A 21,131-nucleotide genomic window follows, 5' to 3' on the forward strand; every position below is an offset into this window, starting at 1 on the left:
TCAGATAAGTAACAACCACAAATCACAGATCTCTCTACCTTCTCATTCTCAGGACATTCAGTACATCCTCCCAATTAGTGCTATTAATTTATCGTTGTTCTCACACAACTGAATCGGCTCTACAGCTAACCAATCTCTCTCATATACCACAGAATCAACCGGATAAACACAATAGCTATGGTCAGAGACGCAGCCTATCTTGCAGCCATTGAGCGCAGGAGCCAGCCCAATGAAATCGACCGTGTTCCGGCAATAACGGAGGCAGACCGTGCGGGTTGCGAAGCATGGCTTAAGGATATGAACTTTTTGGTTCCTGGAAATGACGACAAGACATGGGAAATTATCCAGCGAAACTGGGTTAGTTTCCTATCAGCAACCAGCACCACGCCAGATGCAACACTAGCACCAGACCGCAAAGCCGTGCGGTTTCACTCTGGCACAGAAAACGAGACGACAAGGAAAGAGCGGTTCCAGGAGGACTATCGACAGCACCTCTTGATCCAAGCGACGTTCTGGTTCTGGTTCGACGGAATAGAGGCCATGGTGCAACGATGGCCCCCAAAGGCTCGCGCTCTACTGAACAACGAGGACGTCATGGGGAATACTGAGAGCTTTCAGACACTGGTCCCAGACTGGAAAATAGCTCAGCGACGGAGATATCAATCTATCTGGATCAACCTGATATCCTTCATTGCATACTGTAGTGAGGAAAATGCACTAGAAGAGATGGGACTAAAGCTGGATGAGAGTCAGATTGATGATGTCCTAGATGTGAGACAGGAGGCGGCTATGATATACACGAAGTTGACGGGTATCAAAAGAAAACCAGAAGTTCTCCTCGGACTCAATGACAAGGTCCAGGCATTCATCGCCAACGCTCTGGCCAAACGGGCATCGACAGCCCGCAACAACCCACTTCTGTGGTGGATAGCGGTGTTGGCACGATCAGCGGTAGGTGGGGAACGAGACTTCATCAGCCAGGGACGCCTCGACAAGAACCCGCTGCCTATGGACATCGATTTCCGGGGTCGGATAAGAGCTCTGGTGCATATCCATAAGCTGATCATCTGCCACCACTCTATTTCTACCTGGGAGGAGAGAGATGTATGGAAGGTGGAGGTTGCGGGGGATCTCAACAGTGTGGATATGACCTGGATAATCGGGGAGGATAGGTCGAGAGCACCGAAAGACTCTAGCGATAGGCGAGACTGTCAAAGTCAGGCGTGGCAGGCCATACTGGGCTACATTCGACGCAGGGTCCAGGAGAATCTTGGGGGCATCGAGGGGACAGCAATGCATAAGGTGCGCCAGTTGCAACGCCAGATCGGCCTGGCTGATGGAGAATGAGTTTAGGTAGGGCTCAAAGAGAACTGCTAGTATAGGAATGCCAACGTTGTTATTTGAGGCCATTTTGTAGGGAGAAAGCATTGAAAAGGATTTAAGAAAAGCAGTAGAAACTGTCTCTATAGCAGTATGGCACACTTGGTAGCAACAATGGTTCAGAGAACTGGTTAGTCCCTTTCCGTATTTACTCTGCACGCTATGAGAGTTCTCAAGAAGACAATGGAGAGGCTGCAAGAGTTTTCCAACGGTCTGTTTTTGTACCAGAGGAGTACACTATCATGTCACCAATGTATGCTGAGGTAAAATCATCGAGATGTTCACACAGCACACGATTTATGTACTGTTGGAAGATTGAGGGTCCATTTGCCAGTCCAAATGGCATGACCATCTACTCATATGCACTATGTCTTGTCCAGAATACTGTCTTCCATTGATCCCCTTCCTCAATGCGAACACAGTGGAAAGCTGCTCCAATGTCAAGCTCGGTGAGCCATTTCACACTCACTATCATCCACAGTGTCTCTTGGATGAGGGGAATTGGGTATTTCACAGATAACATTCATCATTAATCCCATTTGTATGATCAAGCAGACCATGTGTTGCTTGGTAATGCTGCGTGGAAGCTTACAAGATATAACAAACTGTTGCGTGGCGCTCCAAGCTTGCCTCAGGCACGTGACTGTTGTGTGGCGCTTTGACAAGCACCCCTCAGACAATTGTGCACAGACCTATCCACTGTGGCTGAAAATATACAGAAGTATAAAAGCTAGAAAAGCTGGAAAAGTAATTTAGAAATTGAGGTTAAAATAGTCAGCGATTTATAGAGTCAATAAAGAATAACAGCGTTAGGTCTATTCAACACAAACTGTTGGATGAACTACACAGAGGATAAGTATTGTGGGGGCGGGGAATCTGCCTTCTGTCGGATTAACCCTGGGTAAACCCAAGCATGGATACTCCAGGTTAGTTGTGCATGATGGAAGAACTTGACAGACAACCTTCACCAATTCGACCAATCTGTATACCAGCATGCGGCTGTACAGGATCACGAGTGACTTCATAAGTGACAAAGCTGAATTCAGTAGATTATTCCGACAAACTTCCAAGTAATGCCTTGACGCTGAGACTCCAGAATGGAGGAATGCAGAAATGACGAAACAAAAAGAAAAAAGCCTTTATTCGCCTTGCATTGCAAGCCAAACGAACTATCCCAACCATCCTTCATAGGTACAACAGTAGGGATGGCCAAGCATACCATCCCCAAACAGATGGGGGTACAGAGAGAGTGAACCAGGAAGTGCTGTTTTACCTATGAACACACATTGTGATGGACCAGGAAGATTGGCCAGAATGGATCCCCCTGGCACAGCTATCATTGAACAACTGCCCTCAGCCACGCCGCCATGGAGTCAGCCCCTTTTTCCTTGTGCATGGTTACAAAATTGTACCAGTGCAGACAGAAGGAATAGACAAAAGCGCAGAAGGGAGCAGGATGGTGAAGGCAGAGGAAGTGGTAGTCAAACTGGGAGAGTTGAATGAGTGGGCCCAAGTGGTAGCAGCAGACATGCAGCAGAACATGGAAGTCCAAGCGAACCAACACCACAGCCCAGCACTGATTTTTAAGCCTGGAGACAATGCATGGCTGAAAATGAAGAACATGCAGATGGGCAGACCAAGCAAGAAGCTAGACTGGCTAAATGCGAAGTACAAGGTGGTTAGGCAAGTTTCTCCTCTGACCTACGAGCTGGATGTCCCAGGAAAGGACCCCTGGCCAGGCCAAAATAGGGAAGCAAAGGTGGCAGCAGCGCCAATCATATCAAAAGAAGGACATGAACTGTGGGAAGTGGACGAGATTCTGTGTGCAGTGGGGAAGGGGAATGCAAGGAAGGTTTGGGTGAAATGGACTGGATTTGGGAAACCAACTGCAGAACCAATTGATGTGATCTTGGAGACCAATCTACAAGCAATGGATCGATGGGAATCGAGATGGGGACCAATTATGGAAAACAATGGACCCAAAGATACCTACTTGACCAAATCAGGAACTCTGAGAGCAAGATGGGCAAGGATACCAGATTCCACATGACAAGGACACAGGTCAACCCAGAGAAAGAGAAATATATTAGAGGGTAGACTAGCAAAGGATGAGGGACTAGGCTGGAATGGGAAAGTAGAGCTAGACGTGCTGGAAAATCTTGTAGAAGATAAAGAGGAGGCACCGCCAGCAAAGGCTTTAGATAATTTCTTCCTTTCTCCCTCATCTGACAATAAAGTCATCAATCGGCAAACTTAGTATCACCTACTAGTCCCGTAACAGCCAGTATGGCTGGATTCGGCCTGAGAACACTATTAACGTTGATGAAGGAGGCATCATGATTGGGTTTGGCAAGTATCTAACTCTATTTTCACTATAATTTTGAAATTTGACTAGCTAGACTCTCTTTGTTAGGAGTAGATAGCCTTGTGGTCAAAAGCGTGAACCTGAAGCAGAAGGCTCTTCTCAAGGGAGCACAATCTCGAAATTAGACCTCATTCATCAAAGCTATCGCTGCTGATGGCCAGTTACAGTGTATGCCATGAGGATTGCTGGTCTAGACGAGCAACTGGCCTGTCTGAAAAGAGGGAAGAAGAGGGGCCCCAATAGGCGCACACGGCTGTGCGGCTTACGTAAACCTTAAATACTTACATAATCTCCAAAAAATGCACCTACATAGTGTATATGGATTTAACGGTGGGCTATCACACACCACCAACTTGGTTTGAGTATGTTCAAGAGAATTCCTATTTGCACTTAAAGCTTCAAGGCACCAAGTAATTGAATCAATCAAATGGCAAATTTAAGAACAATCTAGCCAATCAAATATAGCCATACTTTACAAGCTCTCTTTTATCCTGAATTCAGGAAAGTCAACTCTGGGCCTCTTGTACTGAGTGTTGTATATAGCCTTCTTCCCTTCCTCTACCTCCTGTGGTGCCTCCTTTGGTGATATGGCCAACGTCCTGGAACTATTCCTTTTGTATTGTGGTGTCAATCATGTCACGTGATCAGCCACAATAGGTTCGGATAAATGGGCACGTATGGGACGCCACTTAACATATATACCGCGCCACGCAACAGTTAGTAATCTGAGTCAGGGTTATGAGGATTTTTGTCCCCGACCAAGTCCAGCCAGAATTTAGGGTTAGTACCAGACTTCAAGAAGTTCAGTCAGCTTCTAGCTTATTCTGTACCAAGGGGGGGGTTCTAAACGCCATTTATTTTACATAGAATTCTACATAATTTAACCTAAAAGATGATTTCACAAATGTTAATAGGACCACTGGTTTTCAACAGTTAACCATCTCACCGCTAGAGAGCACCCGAGCTCCATTGTCTAGAAGCCTCTGGGGCGGCCGTTGCCAGTTTAGGACCTTGTCACCCCTAGCCCACGCATCCCGCCGCCTCTCATAAAAATTATCCACAGTCGAATAGACTGGCTGCCCATGTGCATCTTTGAGGCAAATGGTCTTCTGTGGTGGCTTGGGCATGGCTGGCAAGTCAATGGGCCTTGGGACATCACCTATACAGACCTCTGCCCTTTGATCCTGCCACTCTTGCAACATAAGCTGATATGATGCAACTGGATGATCTAGCTTTACCTCCGGATGCTTCACCCACTTTGACGTAAGGTTGTCAGTGTTCTGATCTTCGTGAGGTATATTCCGGAGACTATTGTCTTGAGTAATAATCTCATAGGCGGTGAATATAACGCCTTTGATATCGTTCCGGTCCTCGACGTACTCCTCACCCTCTACAGGTGAAGGGTAATCCGTGCGAGCCGCAAAGTTGAAGTCAAAGAGCATGATGGAGTCTGTCGACTCATCAATCAGGAGGTTTCGAGGGGCAATATCTTGGTGTGTGATGCCATATTCAAGGTTCAAGTCATCCACGACCTTGATAAGCTGCCGGAGCCACTCCAGCTTGAAAGTGCGCGACCTGTTCTCCTCCAGGTTACCGCCGGGCATATAGACATTAGTGAATCCGACTACCCGACCCTCGAGCTCGTCAATGACCACCCGGTCAAATGGAACAATATTTGGGTGGCGTGGAAGGCGCATCCACAAATTCATCTCCTTCCAGGACATTTGCGCATACTGCCACAAGAAGTAGTATTTAAAGATAACCTGCCCAAGAGTCAGCTTCATTACAGCACAAGACAATCTAAGAGTGGAAGCCTAGATGTTACCTTTTTAGCAGATCCATCTTGGCATGGAGGGTATGCAACAAGGTCCACATCAGGACCAAGCCTCTCGAGTTCCTCGAGCTGGTCCCGCTGTATTGTCTGAACTCCATCCAGGAGATAAGTGTCTTGAAGGGATGGATAGTGTATGCAGCAGGTCTCATCGTCTTTTGGATCGTTGTATGTTGAGATGATCTCGCCAGTATGCGATATATATATTCTGTAAATATCGGGAGACAGTTGATTGCTATAGCGGCTAAAATGTTCGATAGCGAGACTTTCGTCGTCCTGCTCCCCGTCCATGGTTACGGAAACGATGCGTCTCTGGTCCCAATCAGTAATGTGCCAAGTGCTGGGACCACCAACAGGGATACTGCCGCTCAGAGAAAAATACTTGGAATCGTCATCAATCATGATACTGTATTATCTGGCAAGTAGGGCACAGAGAGTAAAGAAGAATAGAGTAAGGCAGATGTAACTATTTAGTGAGAAGGAGGATGACTTGGAGAGTGAAATGGATAGAGATAAAAAGAGTGTGGGGTTACTCATTGTAATCCGCTACCATGTCTATTTGGCACTATCGTGCACTGTGTAGAAGGTGGTCAGAAAGTGCTCACTTATCTGCGGCGCTCGCTTATCACATATGTTAGAGCTAATGTTAACAGAAAAATAAAGATGAAAATAGTAATAATAGTAGAGTAGGGGTAACTGCATGCCACCGAGCCTGGCCAGCGGCTAGAGAGAAGATTTTGACTGATGCCCAAAGGGCGCTTGTGCCTTTGAGTCTGAGTATATAATAGCGATAACTATCACACTTAAAAGATAGAAAGGAAGCATACACACCAAGCACATATGTCGAGCCAATACCAAGATCCACAATACCTAACTATTTATAAAAGAGATTAACACAAATCATGGTCCTGAACTTCAGCCTACTACTGAGCCAGGCTAGTACACTCACAGCTCTACTGCATCTTCCAGCTCACTAACTTTCACAGCACAAAAGAAACATATATTTCAAAGCAGCTGAAAAATCAATCCACTATGGCTAATCGAGCACAATAGATTGAGCCTGAAAATATTGGATGGGCAGCAGAGCAATCTCAGGCGTTCAGAGGCTATTGCTACTGTGCATGGTATCACTTGTATGGGCTCTGTGGACACTTCGTACAACGCCAACCCCTCAAGTGCGGTCGCAAGCATACGCGTTCTAGTCAGAGTGGGTTCTGCGACGCTCCGAAGGCCGCGCCGCAGTATAATGTAGCGGATTACTGGGTCAACGCTTATTGTAACCACTGTATCGGAGGACAGTAGCTTGGCACCGTTTTGGTTCCAAGTTACTAGAAATTGCAGAGCCCAGCATCTCCATTGATCCTCTTCAAATCTTCAATCCTGGCCCTAATTTTGCCACGGGAGAGCCTCGAGGTTCGACTACCTTCCGCACCCACATTCGCACTACTTTGGGTGGCCCTCCCCAGACAATGAAGAATTGAAAGCTGTTCCTCTCTGAGTTTGAGGCGAAGCTGTTCTTGCTGCAATAGTTAGAGCCTTTGGTATTTCAGCCTCAGCAAGATCTAGGACATTAAATGGTAGAGCGACCATGTGAGTATTCAGGGTTGGTTGATGGTAGTAGAGTAAGTAGGAATACTGAAGAGGCCAGGCGTATTCTTGGGCGGTGTTGGATGAAATGTTGGATGAACTACATGGAGGATGGGTATTGTGGGGAATCTGCCTTTTGTCGGATTAACCCTGGGTAAACCGGCCGGAGCCTGAATACTCCAGCTTAGTTGGTTCGTCGAAGCCGAGGGGGTCGGCCACAGCCACGGCCACGTCGTTCCAAGAAGGAGTCTAGGATTTCTTCGACTTCGTATTCAATTTCTCCTTCCACCTCAACATGTGGTGGAGGCGGTCAGATTTGTCCAGGAATTAGGTCGGAGGTGTCAGCGTAACAGATCCGGGATACATGGAAAACATGATGGATTCTCATCGAGGCTGGTAAGTTAAGCGGAGATGCGGAATGGGCCAAGGTTCTTCCATCCAATCCAGTTTCTTTTGTGGGCGGGCAGTGTGGATCGTTCGGGCGTCTAGCCAGACCATGTCGTTTACTTGGAATTGGCGGGGTGGGCGTCGGCGTCGGTGTCGGTTCGCTTGTTCTTCATGGAAGTTCTGGGCCATTACCATTTCACTGTGGGTCAGGCGTAAGGAGACGCAGGCCAGCCCCACTATAGTAGACCTACCCCGCAGAAGGGGACTATAAGAACCTTCCTCACCAACTAGCTAGCTGAGAGAAGTTTTCCTTTCCTTTCTTCTTTAATGCGTAATCTTTGACTATCTCCGAACCTGCTTATACGAACACCTGTAGGCAAACCCGTGACATTATTACGCATTCACCAACAACAAATTTCTTTTCCTACCTCCATAATCACGATACAATCCTTTTTTTTCGACTTTTCCCCATGGACCACATGGACCACGACGAAACGATGAGCGACGCTGAATCCAAGACCGGTGTAATGACAGATAAGGAGACAATTTCCGAACTTCTGTCCAAAGTGGAGCGCCTTGAACTCCAACTCCACAACACCAGACGCCCCGCCCTCCCCGACGTCGAAAAATACGATGGAAAAAGCGCGTTCCAGTTAAAGTCTTTCATGGCAGAGCTCAAGAACAAGCACGCACAGGACGGTGAAGTGCTTGGCGGTGACAAAGGTTTCGTCCACTATGCCTACAGCCGCCTGACAGGCAAGGCCAGGAACAGGGTGTCCCCCTACATCGAAACCTACTTGACGATGAAGGACGGTAAGAAGGCCCTCAAAGCCTTCTACACCCTACTAGAAGACACCTTTTCAGACCCAAGTGCAGTTCGTCGTGCCATCCAAAGAGCCACGACCTTGTCGATGGGACAGCGTGCAGTGCCAGATTACATTGCGGAAGCTGAGCTGATCTTCCTCGAGGCCAATGGCTCCAGTTGGCCTGATGATGTCAAGATCTCATACGTGGAGCAGGGACTGTCAGCAGAGCTTGCAGACAGAATGATATCAACAAAGGAGTACACCTTCGTCGAGTACAAGAAAGAAATTTGTTGTTGGTGAATGCGTAATAATGTCACGGGTTTGCCTACAGGTGTTCGTATAAGCAGGTTCGGAGATAGTCAAAGATTACGCATTAAAGAAGAAAGGAAAGGGACACTACTCTAAACTAGCTAGTTGGTGAGGAAAAAAAGGAGAAATAAGAAATATAAAACCAAGTGCCTTGTGTCCTATTTGTATTCCCTGCTTTCACCCAACAGAATTTTCCATCAACCATTGCTGGCTGTCATCATCCATGGACACCAACTGTCAATGCACCCCCCTGTAACGTCAGCCTTGCCGAATGTGGGCGCACAGCCCGCAACACCAGTAGTACTCTCGGGAGAGTAATTCACATGTTTTTGACCGGCCGGGGTGGCCGGATACAGGGGAATCATGGTATAGACGGAGGAGTTCTGCCTTCAGGGCATCGTCATCGGGGACATACAGGCGGTCTTTAACATATAAGTATCTGTTGCCGGCCAGTGCTTGATGTCGATTTCTCAATAAATATACCTTGACGCGTTTTATTCTAAAAGAAACACAGGAGAGGAGGAAAAGAACTGAAAGCTAGAGTTTTCGATGAAAGTCCGGTAGAAATTTGCAAACCAAAGGAAGGACCGGACTCCTTTGACTGTCTTCGGGGCTTCCCAGGTGGAAATCGCTTCGACCTTTCTGGGGTCCATGCTGATACCCTTTCCTACTTCGATCATGAACCCAAGGTACCTTGTTTTCTTGACCTCAAACTCGCATTTATCTACATCCAGTTGGAGCCCGGCTTTTTCCAGTCCTGCCAGTACTTTCAAAACATGCTCTTGGTGTCACGGTACGCCAGCGTCTTCCGCATAACTGTCACAGTACGCTAGCGTTTCCTGTATGGCCACTGTCCTGCTCAATACTGGAGGCTTGCTCACCGCTACCAGCCTCACACCCCACTGTCACGGACAGGCAGGAAGGCTCTATGGGACTAACTCAATAGCTCAAAGACAGGACAGGCAGGACAGGTAGACAAGGACGAGGACAGAAGGAACAGTATATTCAAGACGGTAACAGATACCAGGAACAGAAGACGAGGACGTTGCTTGGGGAGCAACATTCAGGTAACAGAGGGAGGTTCTATCTAGTCTATATATCTATACGAGTTGTAGTCAACGAGATCTACGGTGGGGTGCGAGGCTGGTAGCGGTGAGCAAGGCTCCAGCATCGAGCAGGACAGCAGTCATGCAGGGAACGCTAAAGTAGCGTGGAAACGGTGGTCATGCAGAAACGGTGGTCATGCGGACGACAGTATCATGCCATGACGAACGGTGGCTATGCAGAGGACGCTAGCGTGCTGTTGCATTATGCAGGAACACTAGCGTACTGTAACAGTCATGCGGAAGACGCTAGCGTACCGTGACAGTACCCCCCTCTCTACGGCAGAGCTCCGTCGATGCCGAGAGGGTAACCAGGAGGGTTCACCTAGGGGCCGGGCTTGTCAGGGTAACGGCGGTGGTAGTTTTCCACTAGCTGTTTTGCATTCTCCAGGTATTCGGCGGTTTCAGTTGTTGGGTCATCGTAGCCAGTCCAACGAACAACATATTTCAAGCGGGGGCGGCGTCCACGGCCGCGGCGTTCCCAGAAGGAGTCCAAGACTTCTTCGACTTCGTACTCAGTTTGTCCAGCCACTTCAACGTGAGGTGGAGGTGGACGAACTTGACCAGGGATAGGGTCAGAGGTGTCAGCGTATCGGAGCTTGGACACATGAAAAACAGGATGAATCCTCATAGAGGCAGGCAACTCAAGTTTGTAAGCGTACGGGCTTATGATCTTGCAGATGCGGAACGGTCCCAAGTTCTTCCAGTCTAGCTTCTTCTGAGGCCGGGTGGTTTGAATCGTCCGGGCGTCAAGCCAGACTTTGTCGTCAACTTGGAACTGGCGAGGTGGCTGGCGGTGCCGATTCGCCTGCTCTTCATGGAAGTTTTGGGCCATTGCCATTTCAGAACGGGTCAGTTCTGTTATCTCTTCCATTCGGGCAGCGAAGGCAGCAGCGTCTCGGGACTGGGCGGAATCGGGCAGGTCGGAGATTGGCTCGAATCCCATCCGGGGTTGGAATCCATAATTCGCAAAGAAAGGGGAAATATTGGTGGTTTCAGAGTAATGCGCATTGCCAGAGAACTCGGCTAGCGGCAACCAATCTTCCCAATCGTCTTGTAGATATGCTACGTACGCACGTAGATATTGTTCCAAGACCGAATTCATTCTCTCGGTTTGACCATCAGTTTCCGGGTGGTGGGCAGAGGACAGGGTTGGTTCAATTCTCAAGGACCGAGACAGGCACCTCCAAAATTCGGCAATGAATTGAGGTCCTCGGTCCTCGACGATAGTCGATGGAAGGCCATGCAACTTCCAGACATTCTTCAAGTACAGACGGGCAGTGTCTTCGGCGTTACAGTTGCCGTAACAAAGAACCAGATGACGCATCTTGGTTAGCCGGTCTACAATCACAAGGATGGCATCGTAGCCATTGCTCTTGGGCAGGTGGGTGATAAAATCAACGGATATATCACGCCATGCTCTCTCGGGAATTGGCAGCGGGCGAAGCAGGCCTTTCTGGCCATCACGGAAAGGTGTCGCGCGGCGGCAGGTATGGCACTGGCGAACCCAGCGGGCGACGTATCTTGCCATGCCAGGCCAATAGTATTCCCGGGACAGGAGGTCGTAAGTCTTGGAACGACCTGGGTGTCCCGAGACAGGAGAGTCATGGTACAGACGGAGGAGCTCTGCTTTCAGGGCATCGCTTTCAGGAACGTACAAGCGGTCTCGTACGTACAGGTAACCTTCGCGCTCCGAGCACTCGGCCAGGGTGAGTGTCGGCAGGCGGCTCGTTTCCGGGTTCAGGATCGCTGCTAAGGCAGCACGGGGTACGGGATCGAAATCATATGCAGCGCGGAAGAGCTCTTGCAGAGTTGTCGGCAGGACAATCTGGTTCAGACGCGTCTGGCGGCTAGCACCTAGTGGCAGGTTATGATTCTTCAGAACAGTTTGGCTCTGGTGCAGAAGACGGTCGTCACCCTCCTTGGGTAGGTCTTCTGACCGGCGCGTGAGCGAATCAGGCTTCCCACCTAGCTTACCCGGGCGGTAAACGATGTGGAAGTTGAATCGGGACAGAAGTTCAGACCATCGGGCCTGACGGCGGTTGAGTTGCTTCGTAGACATGAAGTACTCCAGATTTCGGTGGTCGGTGATGACCTTCACAGGCGAAGGGGCACCTTCCAGTTCAGGACGCCATTCCTCAAAGCAGCGGATGATGGCCAAGAGTTCTTTGTCATAGATCTCGTAGTTGCACTCGGCCGCTGAATGCTTCTTGGAGAAGAAAGCGACAGGGCGGAGGGTACCATCGTCGTCGCGTTGGGACATGACACCAGCGGACACATAGTCAGACGCGTCGGTCTCGAGGATAACGTCCTTATCCCAGTCAAAATGAGCCAGGATGGCGGCAGAGGAGAAGTGGTCCTTCAGAGTTTGGAACGCTGATTCACAGGCGGAATCCCATAGAAAAGGGACATCTTTCTTCGTCAAGCGTGTCAACGGAGCGACCAAGCTAGAGAAGTCGCGGATGAAGCGGCGGTAGAAGTTACCAAAGCCAAGGAAGGCTTGGGTGTCTGTCAGGGACTTCGGGGTGGGCCAATTACGCACCGTTGCGACCTTGGCCGGGTCCATACGAATGCCATCACGGCCGATGATCATGCCTAGGAACTTAGTCTCAGTGCAGTAGAACTCGCACTTACGAGCCTGGGCATATAATCCAGCGGCGCGGAGGCGCTTCAGGACCGCGCGGATGTGTTCTGTATGTTCTTCACGGGTACGACCGTAAATCAGAATGTCGTCCAGGTACGCCGTGCAGAACAGGTCGAGGTATTCTCGCAGAGAAGAGTTGATGTATCGTTGGAAGGAGGACGGGGCTCCTGTCAGTCCAAACGGCATGACCAGGCTCTCAAAGAGGCCAAAACGCGTGCGAAAGGCAGTCAGGTACTCTTCTCCCGCAGTCATACGGAGGTTGTTGAAAGCGGAGATGATGTCAATCTTGGAGAAATAGCCCATTCCATGCAGATTGTTCAGAGTTTCCTTGACTAAAGGCAGCGGGTATCGGTCTTTGATGGTCACGGCGTTCAGGGCGCGATAATCAACGCAGAAACGTAGCCCTCCATCAGCCTTCTTCACGAACAGAACGGGAGAGGCGACATGCGAGGAGCTAGGACGGATAAAACCTTTCCGGAGATTTTCGTCAAGCCATTCACGAAGGGCTTTCAGTTCGTCTCGGGACATGGAGTACAGAGGCCCGAAAGGCAGTTTCGCACCTTCCACCAGGGGGATATGGTGATCCATAGGACGGTGTGGTGGTAGTCTTTCCGCCTCGCGAGGGGAGAAGACATCGGCGAAATTCGACAGTTCGGCAGGCAGGGGGAAGGGTTCGGGCTCCTGGGGACCAGGGGAGTCCAGGGAGTCAGGATGGTTCAGAATGCGATCGATTTCCTCCAGAGTTGCCACAAACAGACGGCAGGAAGACCGGCGGGAGTAGGCAACAGCGCCTTCCTTCGTGATCGGAACAATGTTTAGATTACGAAGGCCCAAGGGTCGTGGGGGCAAGTTACTGGGTCGATCCTTGTGGGGGACGTTGTGTAAGGCTCGAAGCTTCTCGGGCTTACCGGGAACGTTGCAGTAGTCGCGACAGTACTCGCTATCAAACGTGATGGAGTGGTCGGCGAAGCGGACAGTCGGGTCGTGTTGTTTGAGCCAGGGCATGCCTAACACAATGGGGTAGTGGGCAAGCCGGGTCACGAAGAACAAGACATTCTTTTGGCGATGGTCGCTGATACGGAGGCTGGCGCGGGCGTAATGCGTGCACTTGCCAGCTTCGGTTTCACTTCCATCGAAGACTTCGATCCCAAACGGGGAACGGAGGGGGTAGATGGGGATTTGGTGTCGGGACACCCAGGCAGTGTTACGGTTTAAGTCGCAATGCTGTTGAACGTATAGAATCTTTATTAATCGATGAGATGTAAAAGGAGTCTAACTAGAAGGTTGTGATGGTGTGCGGGGTGAACTATCTCTACTTGCTCCACTATGTTCCTGCCCGGCTTCACCGCCTTCCATATTCGGTACTAAACCGCAATAGGCAGAATCAATGAAGGCCTTGCCCTCCGCACCAGAGTCGGCGAGGGCATAGGTCGGGAAAGAGCTGTCTTTCAGGGATAGCTCGGCAGGAAGAATCATGAGATCTGATCGCTGGTTGTACTCTTCCTCAATCGGAAGTCCGTGTACAGCTGCAGCCGAGATACGGATGATCTTGTCAGACGGCGCATAGGGGGACTCCTCCTGGAAGCGACTTAATCCAGGCGGGCACCTTTTTCCGAGTTGTCACTAGAATAGTCCCTTCGCGACAGGGCGACAGAGGCCTGTCGACGGCGGGAGCGGGGGCGCCGTGATGACGAGGCAGGGGTGTTAGCGGACGGGGGCAGGGCGGCAGAGCGGAGCTGGCGGGAGTCTGGAAGTGGACACTGCGCCACCACGTGGCTTTTTGAACCACAGCGGTAACACTCGCCCTTCTCACGACGAGCAGTGCGACGCTGGAGAGAAAGGTCCATCGCGTCCGGGTCTGGAGTAGGGGCAGTGGTTTGGCGGGGGGCAGTGTCTCCTGTAGCCGGGGTCGACGGTGCAGGTGCACGGGACCGGGGGCCCTGGGCGTTGCCCTCGGAGAAAAGGTGGCGGCGATTCTCAAGTTCTTGCAAGAACTTAGCAAATTCGCGGTAATCTTTGCCAGTGAACACATTGTGTAGGAGCATGGCCTTTAGCTCCTTGCTGATGGCGTTCTCGAGGAGGGTGACCAGGATGGAGTCCTCCACATCTCCCTCGAGAACCAGGCGGCGGAATTCAGCGAAAAACAAGGGGAACTCCTTGTTGTTCTGTCGGAGCGCGAACAGTTCGCGGCGGGCACGGTTGCGGAGGTCAGAGTCTCCATAAGTGAGCTCGAGCAGTTCCAAGATTTCTTCATAGTCCGTCATTTGGCATACGCCTTTATCGATGTAGGGCAGGACCTGGGCGTAGGGGATGCCTGTCAGACGGTTGTTGACGTAGGCCATGCGGGATTGGGGCGTCAAGAACCGATCACTGTTGGTAGACAACTTCTCCCTAATCTGGGAGGTGAAACGGCGGAGGTCTTTCTTATCGCCATTGAACTTTGCGGGATCGGGCAGTCGTTCAGAGAGCGGGGCAGTACGAGCCATCATGAATTGCTCGACCGAGAACGGGGCCGGGGTATGGACAGGAACAGACATGGGGACAGTGGTAGGAACAGAGGCAGAAGTTTCTCCTTCTGTGACAGTGGAGGCAGCAGGAACAGCAGGGGGTGGTATGGCGAGCTGGAGTTTGTCAAGAGCCCTTTGCTCGTTGAGGCGAGCCTGGAAAAGCTCACCCCGGGCCTCTTTCAACTCGTTCTGCACATACTCTAGCTGGCCCCGAGTTGCTTGAAGATTGGCAGTGAGGCTGTCTCGTATAGCAGTGTAGTTAGCGGACTCAGTAGTCATGGTATGGTTGAGGGTGGTGTTCTCAGCCTCTTTCTTATCTGCATATGCGAACAGGGAGCGGAGGTATTCGAACCAGTCACCAGGATGGTTGGCGACCTCCTCCCTGAAGCTCTCGAAGCTATCAGGTGAGGACGGGGGGTTCGGGCGGGCAGACATCTCGTCAGTGTCTATGGGAAGAAGCAACGTAATGTCACGGACAGGCAGGGAAGGCTCTATGGGGCTAGCTCGGTAGCTCAAAGACAGGACTGGCAGGACAGGTAGACAAGGACGAGGACAGAAGGAACAGTATATTCAAGACGGTAACAGATACCAGGAACAGAAGACGAGGACGTTGCTTGGGGAGCAACATTCAGGTAACAGAGGGAGGTTCTATGTAGTCTATATATCTATACGAGTTGTAGTCAACGAGATCTACGGTGGGGTGCGAGGCTGGTAGCGGTGAGCAAGGCTCCAGCATCGAGCAGGGTAACAGTCATGCGGAAGACGCTAGCGTACCGTGACACTCCCCAAGCAACGTCCTCGTCTTCTGTTCCTGGTATCTGTTACCGTCTTGAATATACTGTCCCTTCTGTCCTCGTCCTTGTCTACCTGTCCTGCCTGTCCTGTCTTTGAACTATTTAGTTAGTCTCATAGAGCTTTCCTGCCTGTCCGTGACACCATGGTCGTAGTATGGTACTCGTCGATGAAAATCCGTTGAAGCAAGCCAGTACATAGTAAGGCGTACCATGGGTAGATACCAAATCCCAAGCAATATTGAAACTGCCACCACAGTAAACTGGCTCCCCAGTGATGGGATTGACTTCCACATTTTCATCATCATCATCATCATGATTATCATCCAGCTGAGTCTCAACCTGCCGGATGACAAGCCCTCGGATCCGGCGACCCATCTCAACTGTGACGACGCGGTATCGCCCAATTCCAAGTGCAACTCCTGTTCCAGCCAGCATGACGCGTGCCAATGTTCGGCTAAGCCGATCAGTGTCCCAGACATTTGAGGTACCATGTTTCCACATGAATTCCAGCGAATCAACGTGTGGCTTACCCAGATCACACCGCTGCTGTAGTGACCGCTCAGCTGGGATTAGCCAAGTGATATAAGCTACAAGCATCTGGCCAATGTTCTCTGGGGCAAACCGGGCCACCTTCTTGCCATTGTCATGGATTGCCTTCATCTTGTCTCGGTCTGTGACTACCATCACCATGCCATCATACACAAAGATGTTGCGGATCAGCTGCCATGAGTCACAGTGCCGCAGTGTCATCACCTCAGGCCCCCGGCCAGGGAGCCCAAGCCATGTGTGTACAAGCACTAGTAGTACCTCCCGGAATGACCTCAGCCGTCGAAGCCACTGCTTGACACCACTTCGCTTAAAGCATTGCCTGACTGGATCACAAAGTGATGAGTTCAAGTTGTTGAATACCAATCCAACTCCAGGATGAAGCCAACGATTCCTGCGATTTGTTGCAAATGACTTTCCAACACCAAGCCGTACCAGGTCATCATGAATCTCCCGAAGTGGGAAGGTTGCTCTGAACATGTCCCAGTCTTGCCCTAGCAGTAGGCAGAGTAACTTCTGGGCTTCAAGGACCTGGTTGCGAAGTGTATTGGTGAAGTCCTGGACTGAAATGCGATCACTCGGGCCATTGATTCTTCTTTCCCTTTGCGGCCAAATGGCACACCAGTCGGTTTGGTTGCATCAATGCTTGCGAGCCACTGAAGTGTCTCTACTGGCACAGAATCAAGCCTTGAGCAGCAGCGGTCCACTAGACGGTCAAAGGCATCTCCAAGACACGGCATGTATTTCCAAGAAGCAGGGGGGATTCGGAGACTGAGGTTTTTGCATTGTCTGACTAACCTTGGACTTGATCCACATTGCAGCATCGGAAATAACGATTAGATCACGGGAGCCAAAGTGCTTCACCCAGCCGAGTCTCTTGACCCATGCCTGAGAAACACCAGTGTGGTTTGCAACCTCCTCTCTGAAGCTCTCGAAGCCATCAGGCGAGGACGGGGGGGTTCGGGCGGTCAGACATCTCGTCGGTGTCTATGGGTGAAGCAACGCAATGTCTTCTGTCCTGGTATCTGTTACCGTCCTGAATATACTGTTCTTTCTGTCCTCGTCCTTGTCTACCTGTCCTGCCTGTCCTGTCTTTGAGCTGTTAAGTCAGTCTCATAGAGCCTTCCTGCCTGTCCGTGACACATCTCGTTGGACAATCCGGTACCGAGTATGCTTGTTGCCCATCCAAGTCTGCACTGAAACGTTTCTCCACTGGGTCTCTTGGGGAGTATGCTTTGTCTCTCTCCAGTGGCATTTCATGTTCTTAAGTGCAAGAGTCGGATAGCGACATGCAGAACAGACAGCTATATCCTGGCAAAATGTCAAGCTGCACATTGATGTGAATCAACTCGTCCATTTTGCGTATTTTGCAGGTGGGTGGAAAACGTAGAGAATGATCGGCTGTGTGTTCAGTGAGGTATGCTGGTGAGGAAGTCCGAGTTGGGATTGATCTGAGAAGAGGCGTTGGGAAAAGAAAAGGGATTCAGCGGAGTCGAGTATGATGGGAAAACAGGCGTTCGGGAAAGGGATTTGGCAGAGTCAAGTATGGGAAAACAGGCGTTCGTTCGGAAAAGGGATTCGGCAGAGTCAAGTATGGGAAAACGGGCGTTTGGAAAAGGGATTTGGCAGAGTCAAGTATGGGAAAACAGGCGTTCGGAAAGGGGATTCGGCGGAGTTTTTCTGTCCCTTCACATCTACTTTCCTATTCTGGTCTAGTTCCTGTCAATGCCTCATGACGTTGTTGCTCACTGCTCCCACTATGGTAGTAGTCACGACCAAGCATTTTAGCCAAGTCCTCACATTTGGGCTTGGTTCGGCAATAAATGACACCCTTCTGCTGCCCATGCATTGTTCTTGTGAGCAACTCCACTACTCTCATAGTGTCATGCTCAATAGCCCTATGAGACTTGACTTCATAAACATAGTACTCGCAGTTCAACTTGGTTGTTCTATCTCGTACCATTACTGCTGATTTCACTAGCAGCTGTTTACGAAACCAATCCTCAAACACAAATGGTAGTGTGGCTGTCAATAGTACTAACGGGCAGTGAAAGCGGTGTAAGCTGACAACCTGACTTAGCTGTTCCCGATAGCTAATATCCATGATCATAGTATGGCACTCATCGATGAAAATCCGTTGAAGTAAGCCAGTACATAGCAAGCGATCTGCATATGCTGTAAACTCAACATTACTGATAATATCGGCACTGACAACCGCTAGTGTCATGGGTTGGATACAAGGCGATCGTTGTAGCCAGATCGGATGGTCATAAAGGCGTAAAACTTCTTGAGGGCCTTCTTCTCATTCTTGATGGAATAGCAATATCGTGTCTCGCCTTCTCTTTAATGTCGGCCAAGAACATGGGAAACCGCATGTAGCTCTTGCCGTCGAACTTCTCTACATCGGGCATGCGGCGCGTGCCCTCTTGCTGGTTCTCTCGGTGCATTTTTCTTCCAGGGACTGTGTTTTTGCTGGGAGGTTGGCGACAGTCTCGTCCACAGCGGATTATTTGTCCGTTCGTTCTATCGTTTCGTCCATCGATTGAATATATAAGAAAAAATTATTGAGGGGAATGCATGTAGATGGAGATGCCGCGGGTTAGACGCAAGCTAACCATCGTAGCCAGACCGGATGGCCAGAATGTGTGCACTCAGGATTAGAAAGGGGAAGAAACTGTTTCAAACTATCTGAGGGGGTGGGTTGCTTATAAGGTTTAGTACCGAATATAGAAGGCGGTGAAGTATGGCAGAAACGCGTCGAAGCGAGTGGATATAGTTCACCCCGCACACCATCACACCATCACGGCCTTCTAGTTAGACTCCTTTTCCGTTGTGTGAGAATAACGAGAACTTGATAGTAGTAATCAGGAGGACATACTGAAGGGATCTGTGATTTGTGGCTGTTACTTATCTAATTCTTGGTTGAAGTGCATGTCTCAACCGACTTCTATATCCCTCACTGTAATGTCTAGACCAAACAAACAGTCTTGGAAAAGGCCCTTTCCGTCTGATACTAACCCTAGGGCTTGGCTGAACTCAGTCAGTGATAATAACCCTAGTGTCCTTGACTCAAATTGTAGGCGATGTGTATGGCATGCCTCTTCGCCACGCACAATAAACGTGTGGTCAATCTTCCACAACCTCACAACTCCCTACCCCTACAAAATCATAATTAACACTCAGATGAGTCCAGACTAATTAGGGACTGGCACTTCGATTTAGCATGTTCGTGTGTTATGTCCTGTCTTTCCGCAGATGGCTTCCGACTGCCATTCCGATAGCTTTCTTCTTCTAGTTATACATTTACACCCGTCCGATCTTGCGAATCCTGCCCTTCAGCTACAGTGAGAATTAAACGGACCAGCCTGGGAATAGAGGGAAGGTCGGGTATTCACTGACTAAATGCATGTGGATAAGCAGGTGGTGGCTGAATCGTCAAGGCAAAGTCGGGTAGTAAAGTCAACGTAGCTGAGGGAAAGGCGTTGTGGTGTATACGGCGAGCCTGGGCACAATGCATAAATATGCAAGGTTGAGCTTGCGGCATCCAGGTAACTCGTTCAATTGATCGGATGGTCTGTGTTGTTTTACTCAATTTACTTGTTCTAGAGCTGAGACTCGTAGGCCACTTGCTTATCCGGGCCACCGCTACTTGTCATGCCGTGCCTTTCTCTTCCTCTCGACCCCGATTATACTTTGGCACCGATCAACATAGATTCTATCTCGACTGTTGAAAATATTGCTGATAAACGCCCCGGGATTATCGCTCATGAAGCCCTTGAGTAACAACAGCCGCCCCCGAAGCGCCTGTTGCGGCAGCATCGTCAGATCCGAGTTCCGTAGGCTATTTCTCTGGCTGCTTGACTTAACCCACCCAAGGGTTCTTGTCATTCGATTGTTGCAGCCCTTATTCTTTAACCTAGTTAACCGTATTTACCGTCACGTCCGGGCGAAATATACCATATCACTTGCAAACCCTCTGCGTCATCTCTCCTACGTCGAACGCTGTGCTGCGAGACCCCTTGACCTACGGAAACATCACGGTATAGAAACCACATCATCCGCGTCGCCGACTGCGCGATCCGAAACATTCGACCCGTAACGCCAAAGGCGATCCCATGGGCACGAGCGATTTATCGTGAAATCCCTTGCTTGCATTGGGTGAGGCGTTCCTCCCCTCCTCCAAGGACTTCGGCTATGGGAGAGTTATACCTGTGTTTATAGTCACCTACTCTTGCCTACACGTTGACTTGGTTGTTCCCCGCCAAGATATACTTCTGAAAGTTCTTAAAATGCTCCATCAGGCAATTCATTGGAATAATGCCGGTGCGAGAAACATAGGTGAGTCCATTGAAGGACTCATTTTCCTTCTTGCATTCGATGTTGCTTCATTTCTGCGGTTTCCTGAGCCTACCTCGGGAATCTACTTGGCCATGTTGCTGTGGAGGGTCCCATAGAAGTATCGGAAAACTCATTGCAGTCTAGTCTTGGCGAGGCGAGATGCTCTTCTCCCGCAATGGCAATGGTGTTTTTCAATCGAGTTCACCGGCGGGTCACAGTGCCATCGAAAAAAAGACATACAATGCAACGAACACTAGATCATCTATTACATACCTGTTGTCGACCTTGAAATATCATTAAAAACGCGAAAGCAGCAGACCTTCATGCTCCTTCAGGCGGGCTGGAACACCCCAAGCAAGGAAAACAGGCGGTTCACACAATCAGTGGCTAGAGTTGCATAGGAAATGAAATGCGTGGCTTCCAAAGCTTCCCTATGCCAGCAAGGCTTAGGAAACTGGGCCCAGTGCTGGTAAAAGCTCCAAGGAATCTCCAGAGGACGAAGACTAGTTTTACACTGATAGCGAACAAGAATGC

General features: G+C 49.9%; 5 protein-coding genes across 5 annotated transcripts; 3 read left to right on the forward strand and 2 right to left on the reverse strand.

The window, feature by feature from the left end:
* Positions 1-177: 177 nt before the first annotated feature.
* On the forward strand, positions 178-1,347 carry HOO65_030015 (uncharacterized protein; the record flags this gene model as incomplete). Its single annotated transcript, XM_071000288.1, has 1 exon — positions 178-1,347. The coding sequence occupies one exon, from the start codon at positions 178-180 to the stop codon at positions 1,345-1,347; it is 1,170 nt and encodes a 389-aa protein (XP_070859694.1).
* Positions 1,348-2,671: 1,324 nt separating this feature from the next.
* HOO65_030016 (retrovirus polyprotein) lies at positions 2,672-3,430 on the forward strand (the record flags this gene model as incomplete). The annotated part of the gene is made up of 1 exon (XM_071000289.1): positions 2,672-3,430. One exon carries the CDS (start codon positions 2,672-2,674, stop codon positions 3,428-3,430), a length of 759 nt encoding a protein of 252 aa, XP_070859695.1.
* Positions 3,431-4,671: 1,241 nt separating this feature from the next.
* On the reverse strand, positions 4,672-5,978 carry HOO65_030017 (Serine/threonine kinase SAD-1; the record flags this gene model as incomplete). Its single annotated transcript, XM_071002227.1, has 2 exons — positions 4,672-5,508; positions 5,571-5,978. The coding sequence occupies 2 exons, from the start codon at positions 5,976-5,978 to the stop codon at positions 4,672-4,674; spliced, it is 1,245 nt and encodes a 414-aa protein (XP_070859696.1).
* A 2,042-nt stretch (positions 5,979-8,020) lies between these two features.
* On the forward strand, positions 8,021-8,656 carry HOO65_030018 (uncharacterized protein; the record flags this gene model as incomplete). Its single annotated transcript, XM_071000290.1, has 1 exon — positions 8,021-8,656. One exon carries the CDS (start codon positions 8,021-8,023, stop codon positions 8,654-8,656), a length of 636 nt encoding a protein of 211 aa, XP_070859697.1.
* A 1,437-nt stretch (positions 8,657-10,093) lies between these two features.
* Positions 10,094-17,444, reverse strand: HOO65_030019 (Retrotransposable element Tf2 155 kDa protein type 1; the record flags this gene model as incomplete). The annotated part of the gene is made up of 9 exons (XM_071001753.1): positions 10,094-13,636; positions 13,778-14,018; positions 14,126-15,365; positions 15,614-15,730; positions 15,923-16,433; positions 16,695-16,790; positions 17,058-17,246; positions 17,292-17,358; positions 17,425-17,444. The coding sequence occupies 9 exons, from the start codon at positions 17,442-17,444 to the stop codon at positions 10,094-10,096; spliced, it is 6,024 nt and encodes a 2,007-aa protein (XP_070859698.1).
* Between the last annotated feature and the right edge of the window lie 3,687 nt (positions 17,445-21,131).

Source organism: Ceratocystis lukuohia, assembly GCF_044167205.1.
Source record: "Ceratocystis lukuohia strain C4212 chromosome Unknown Supercontig3_pilon, whole genome shotgun sequence".
In the NCBI taxonomy this organism is placed as follows: Eukaryota; Fungi; Ascomycota; class Sordariomycetes; order Microascales; family Ceratocystidaceae; genus Ceratocystis; species Ceratocystis lukuohia.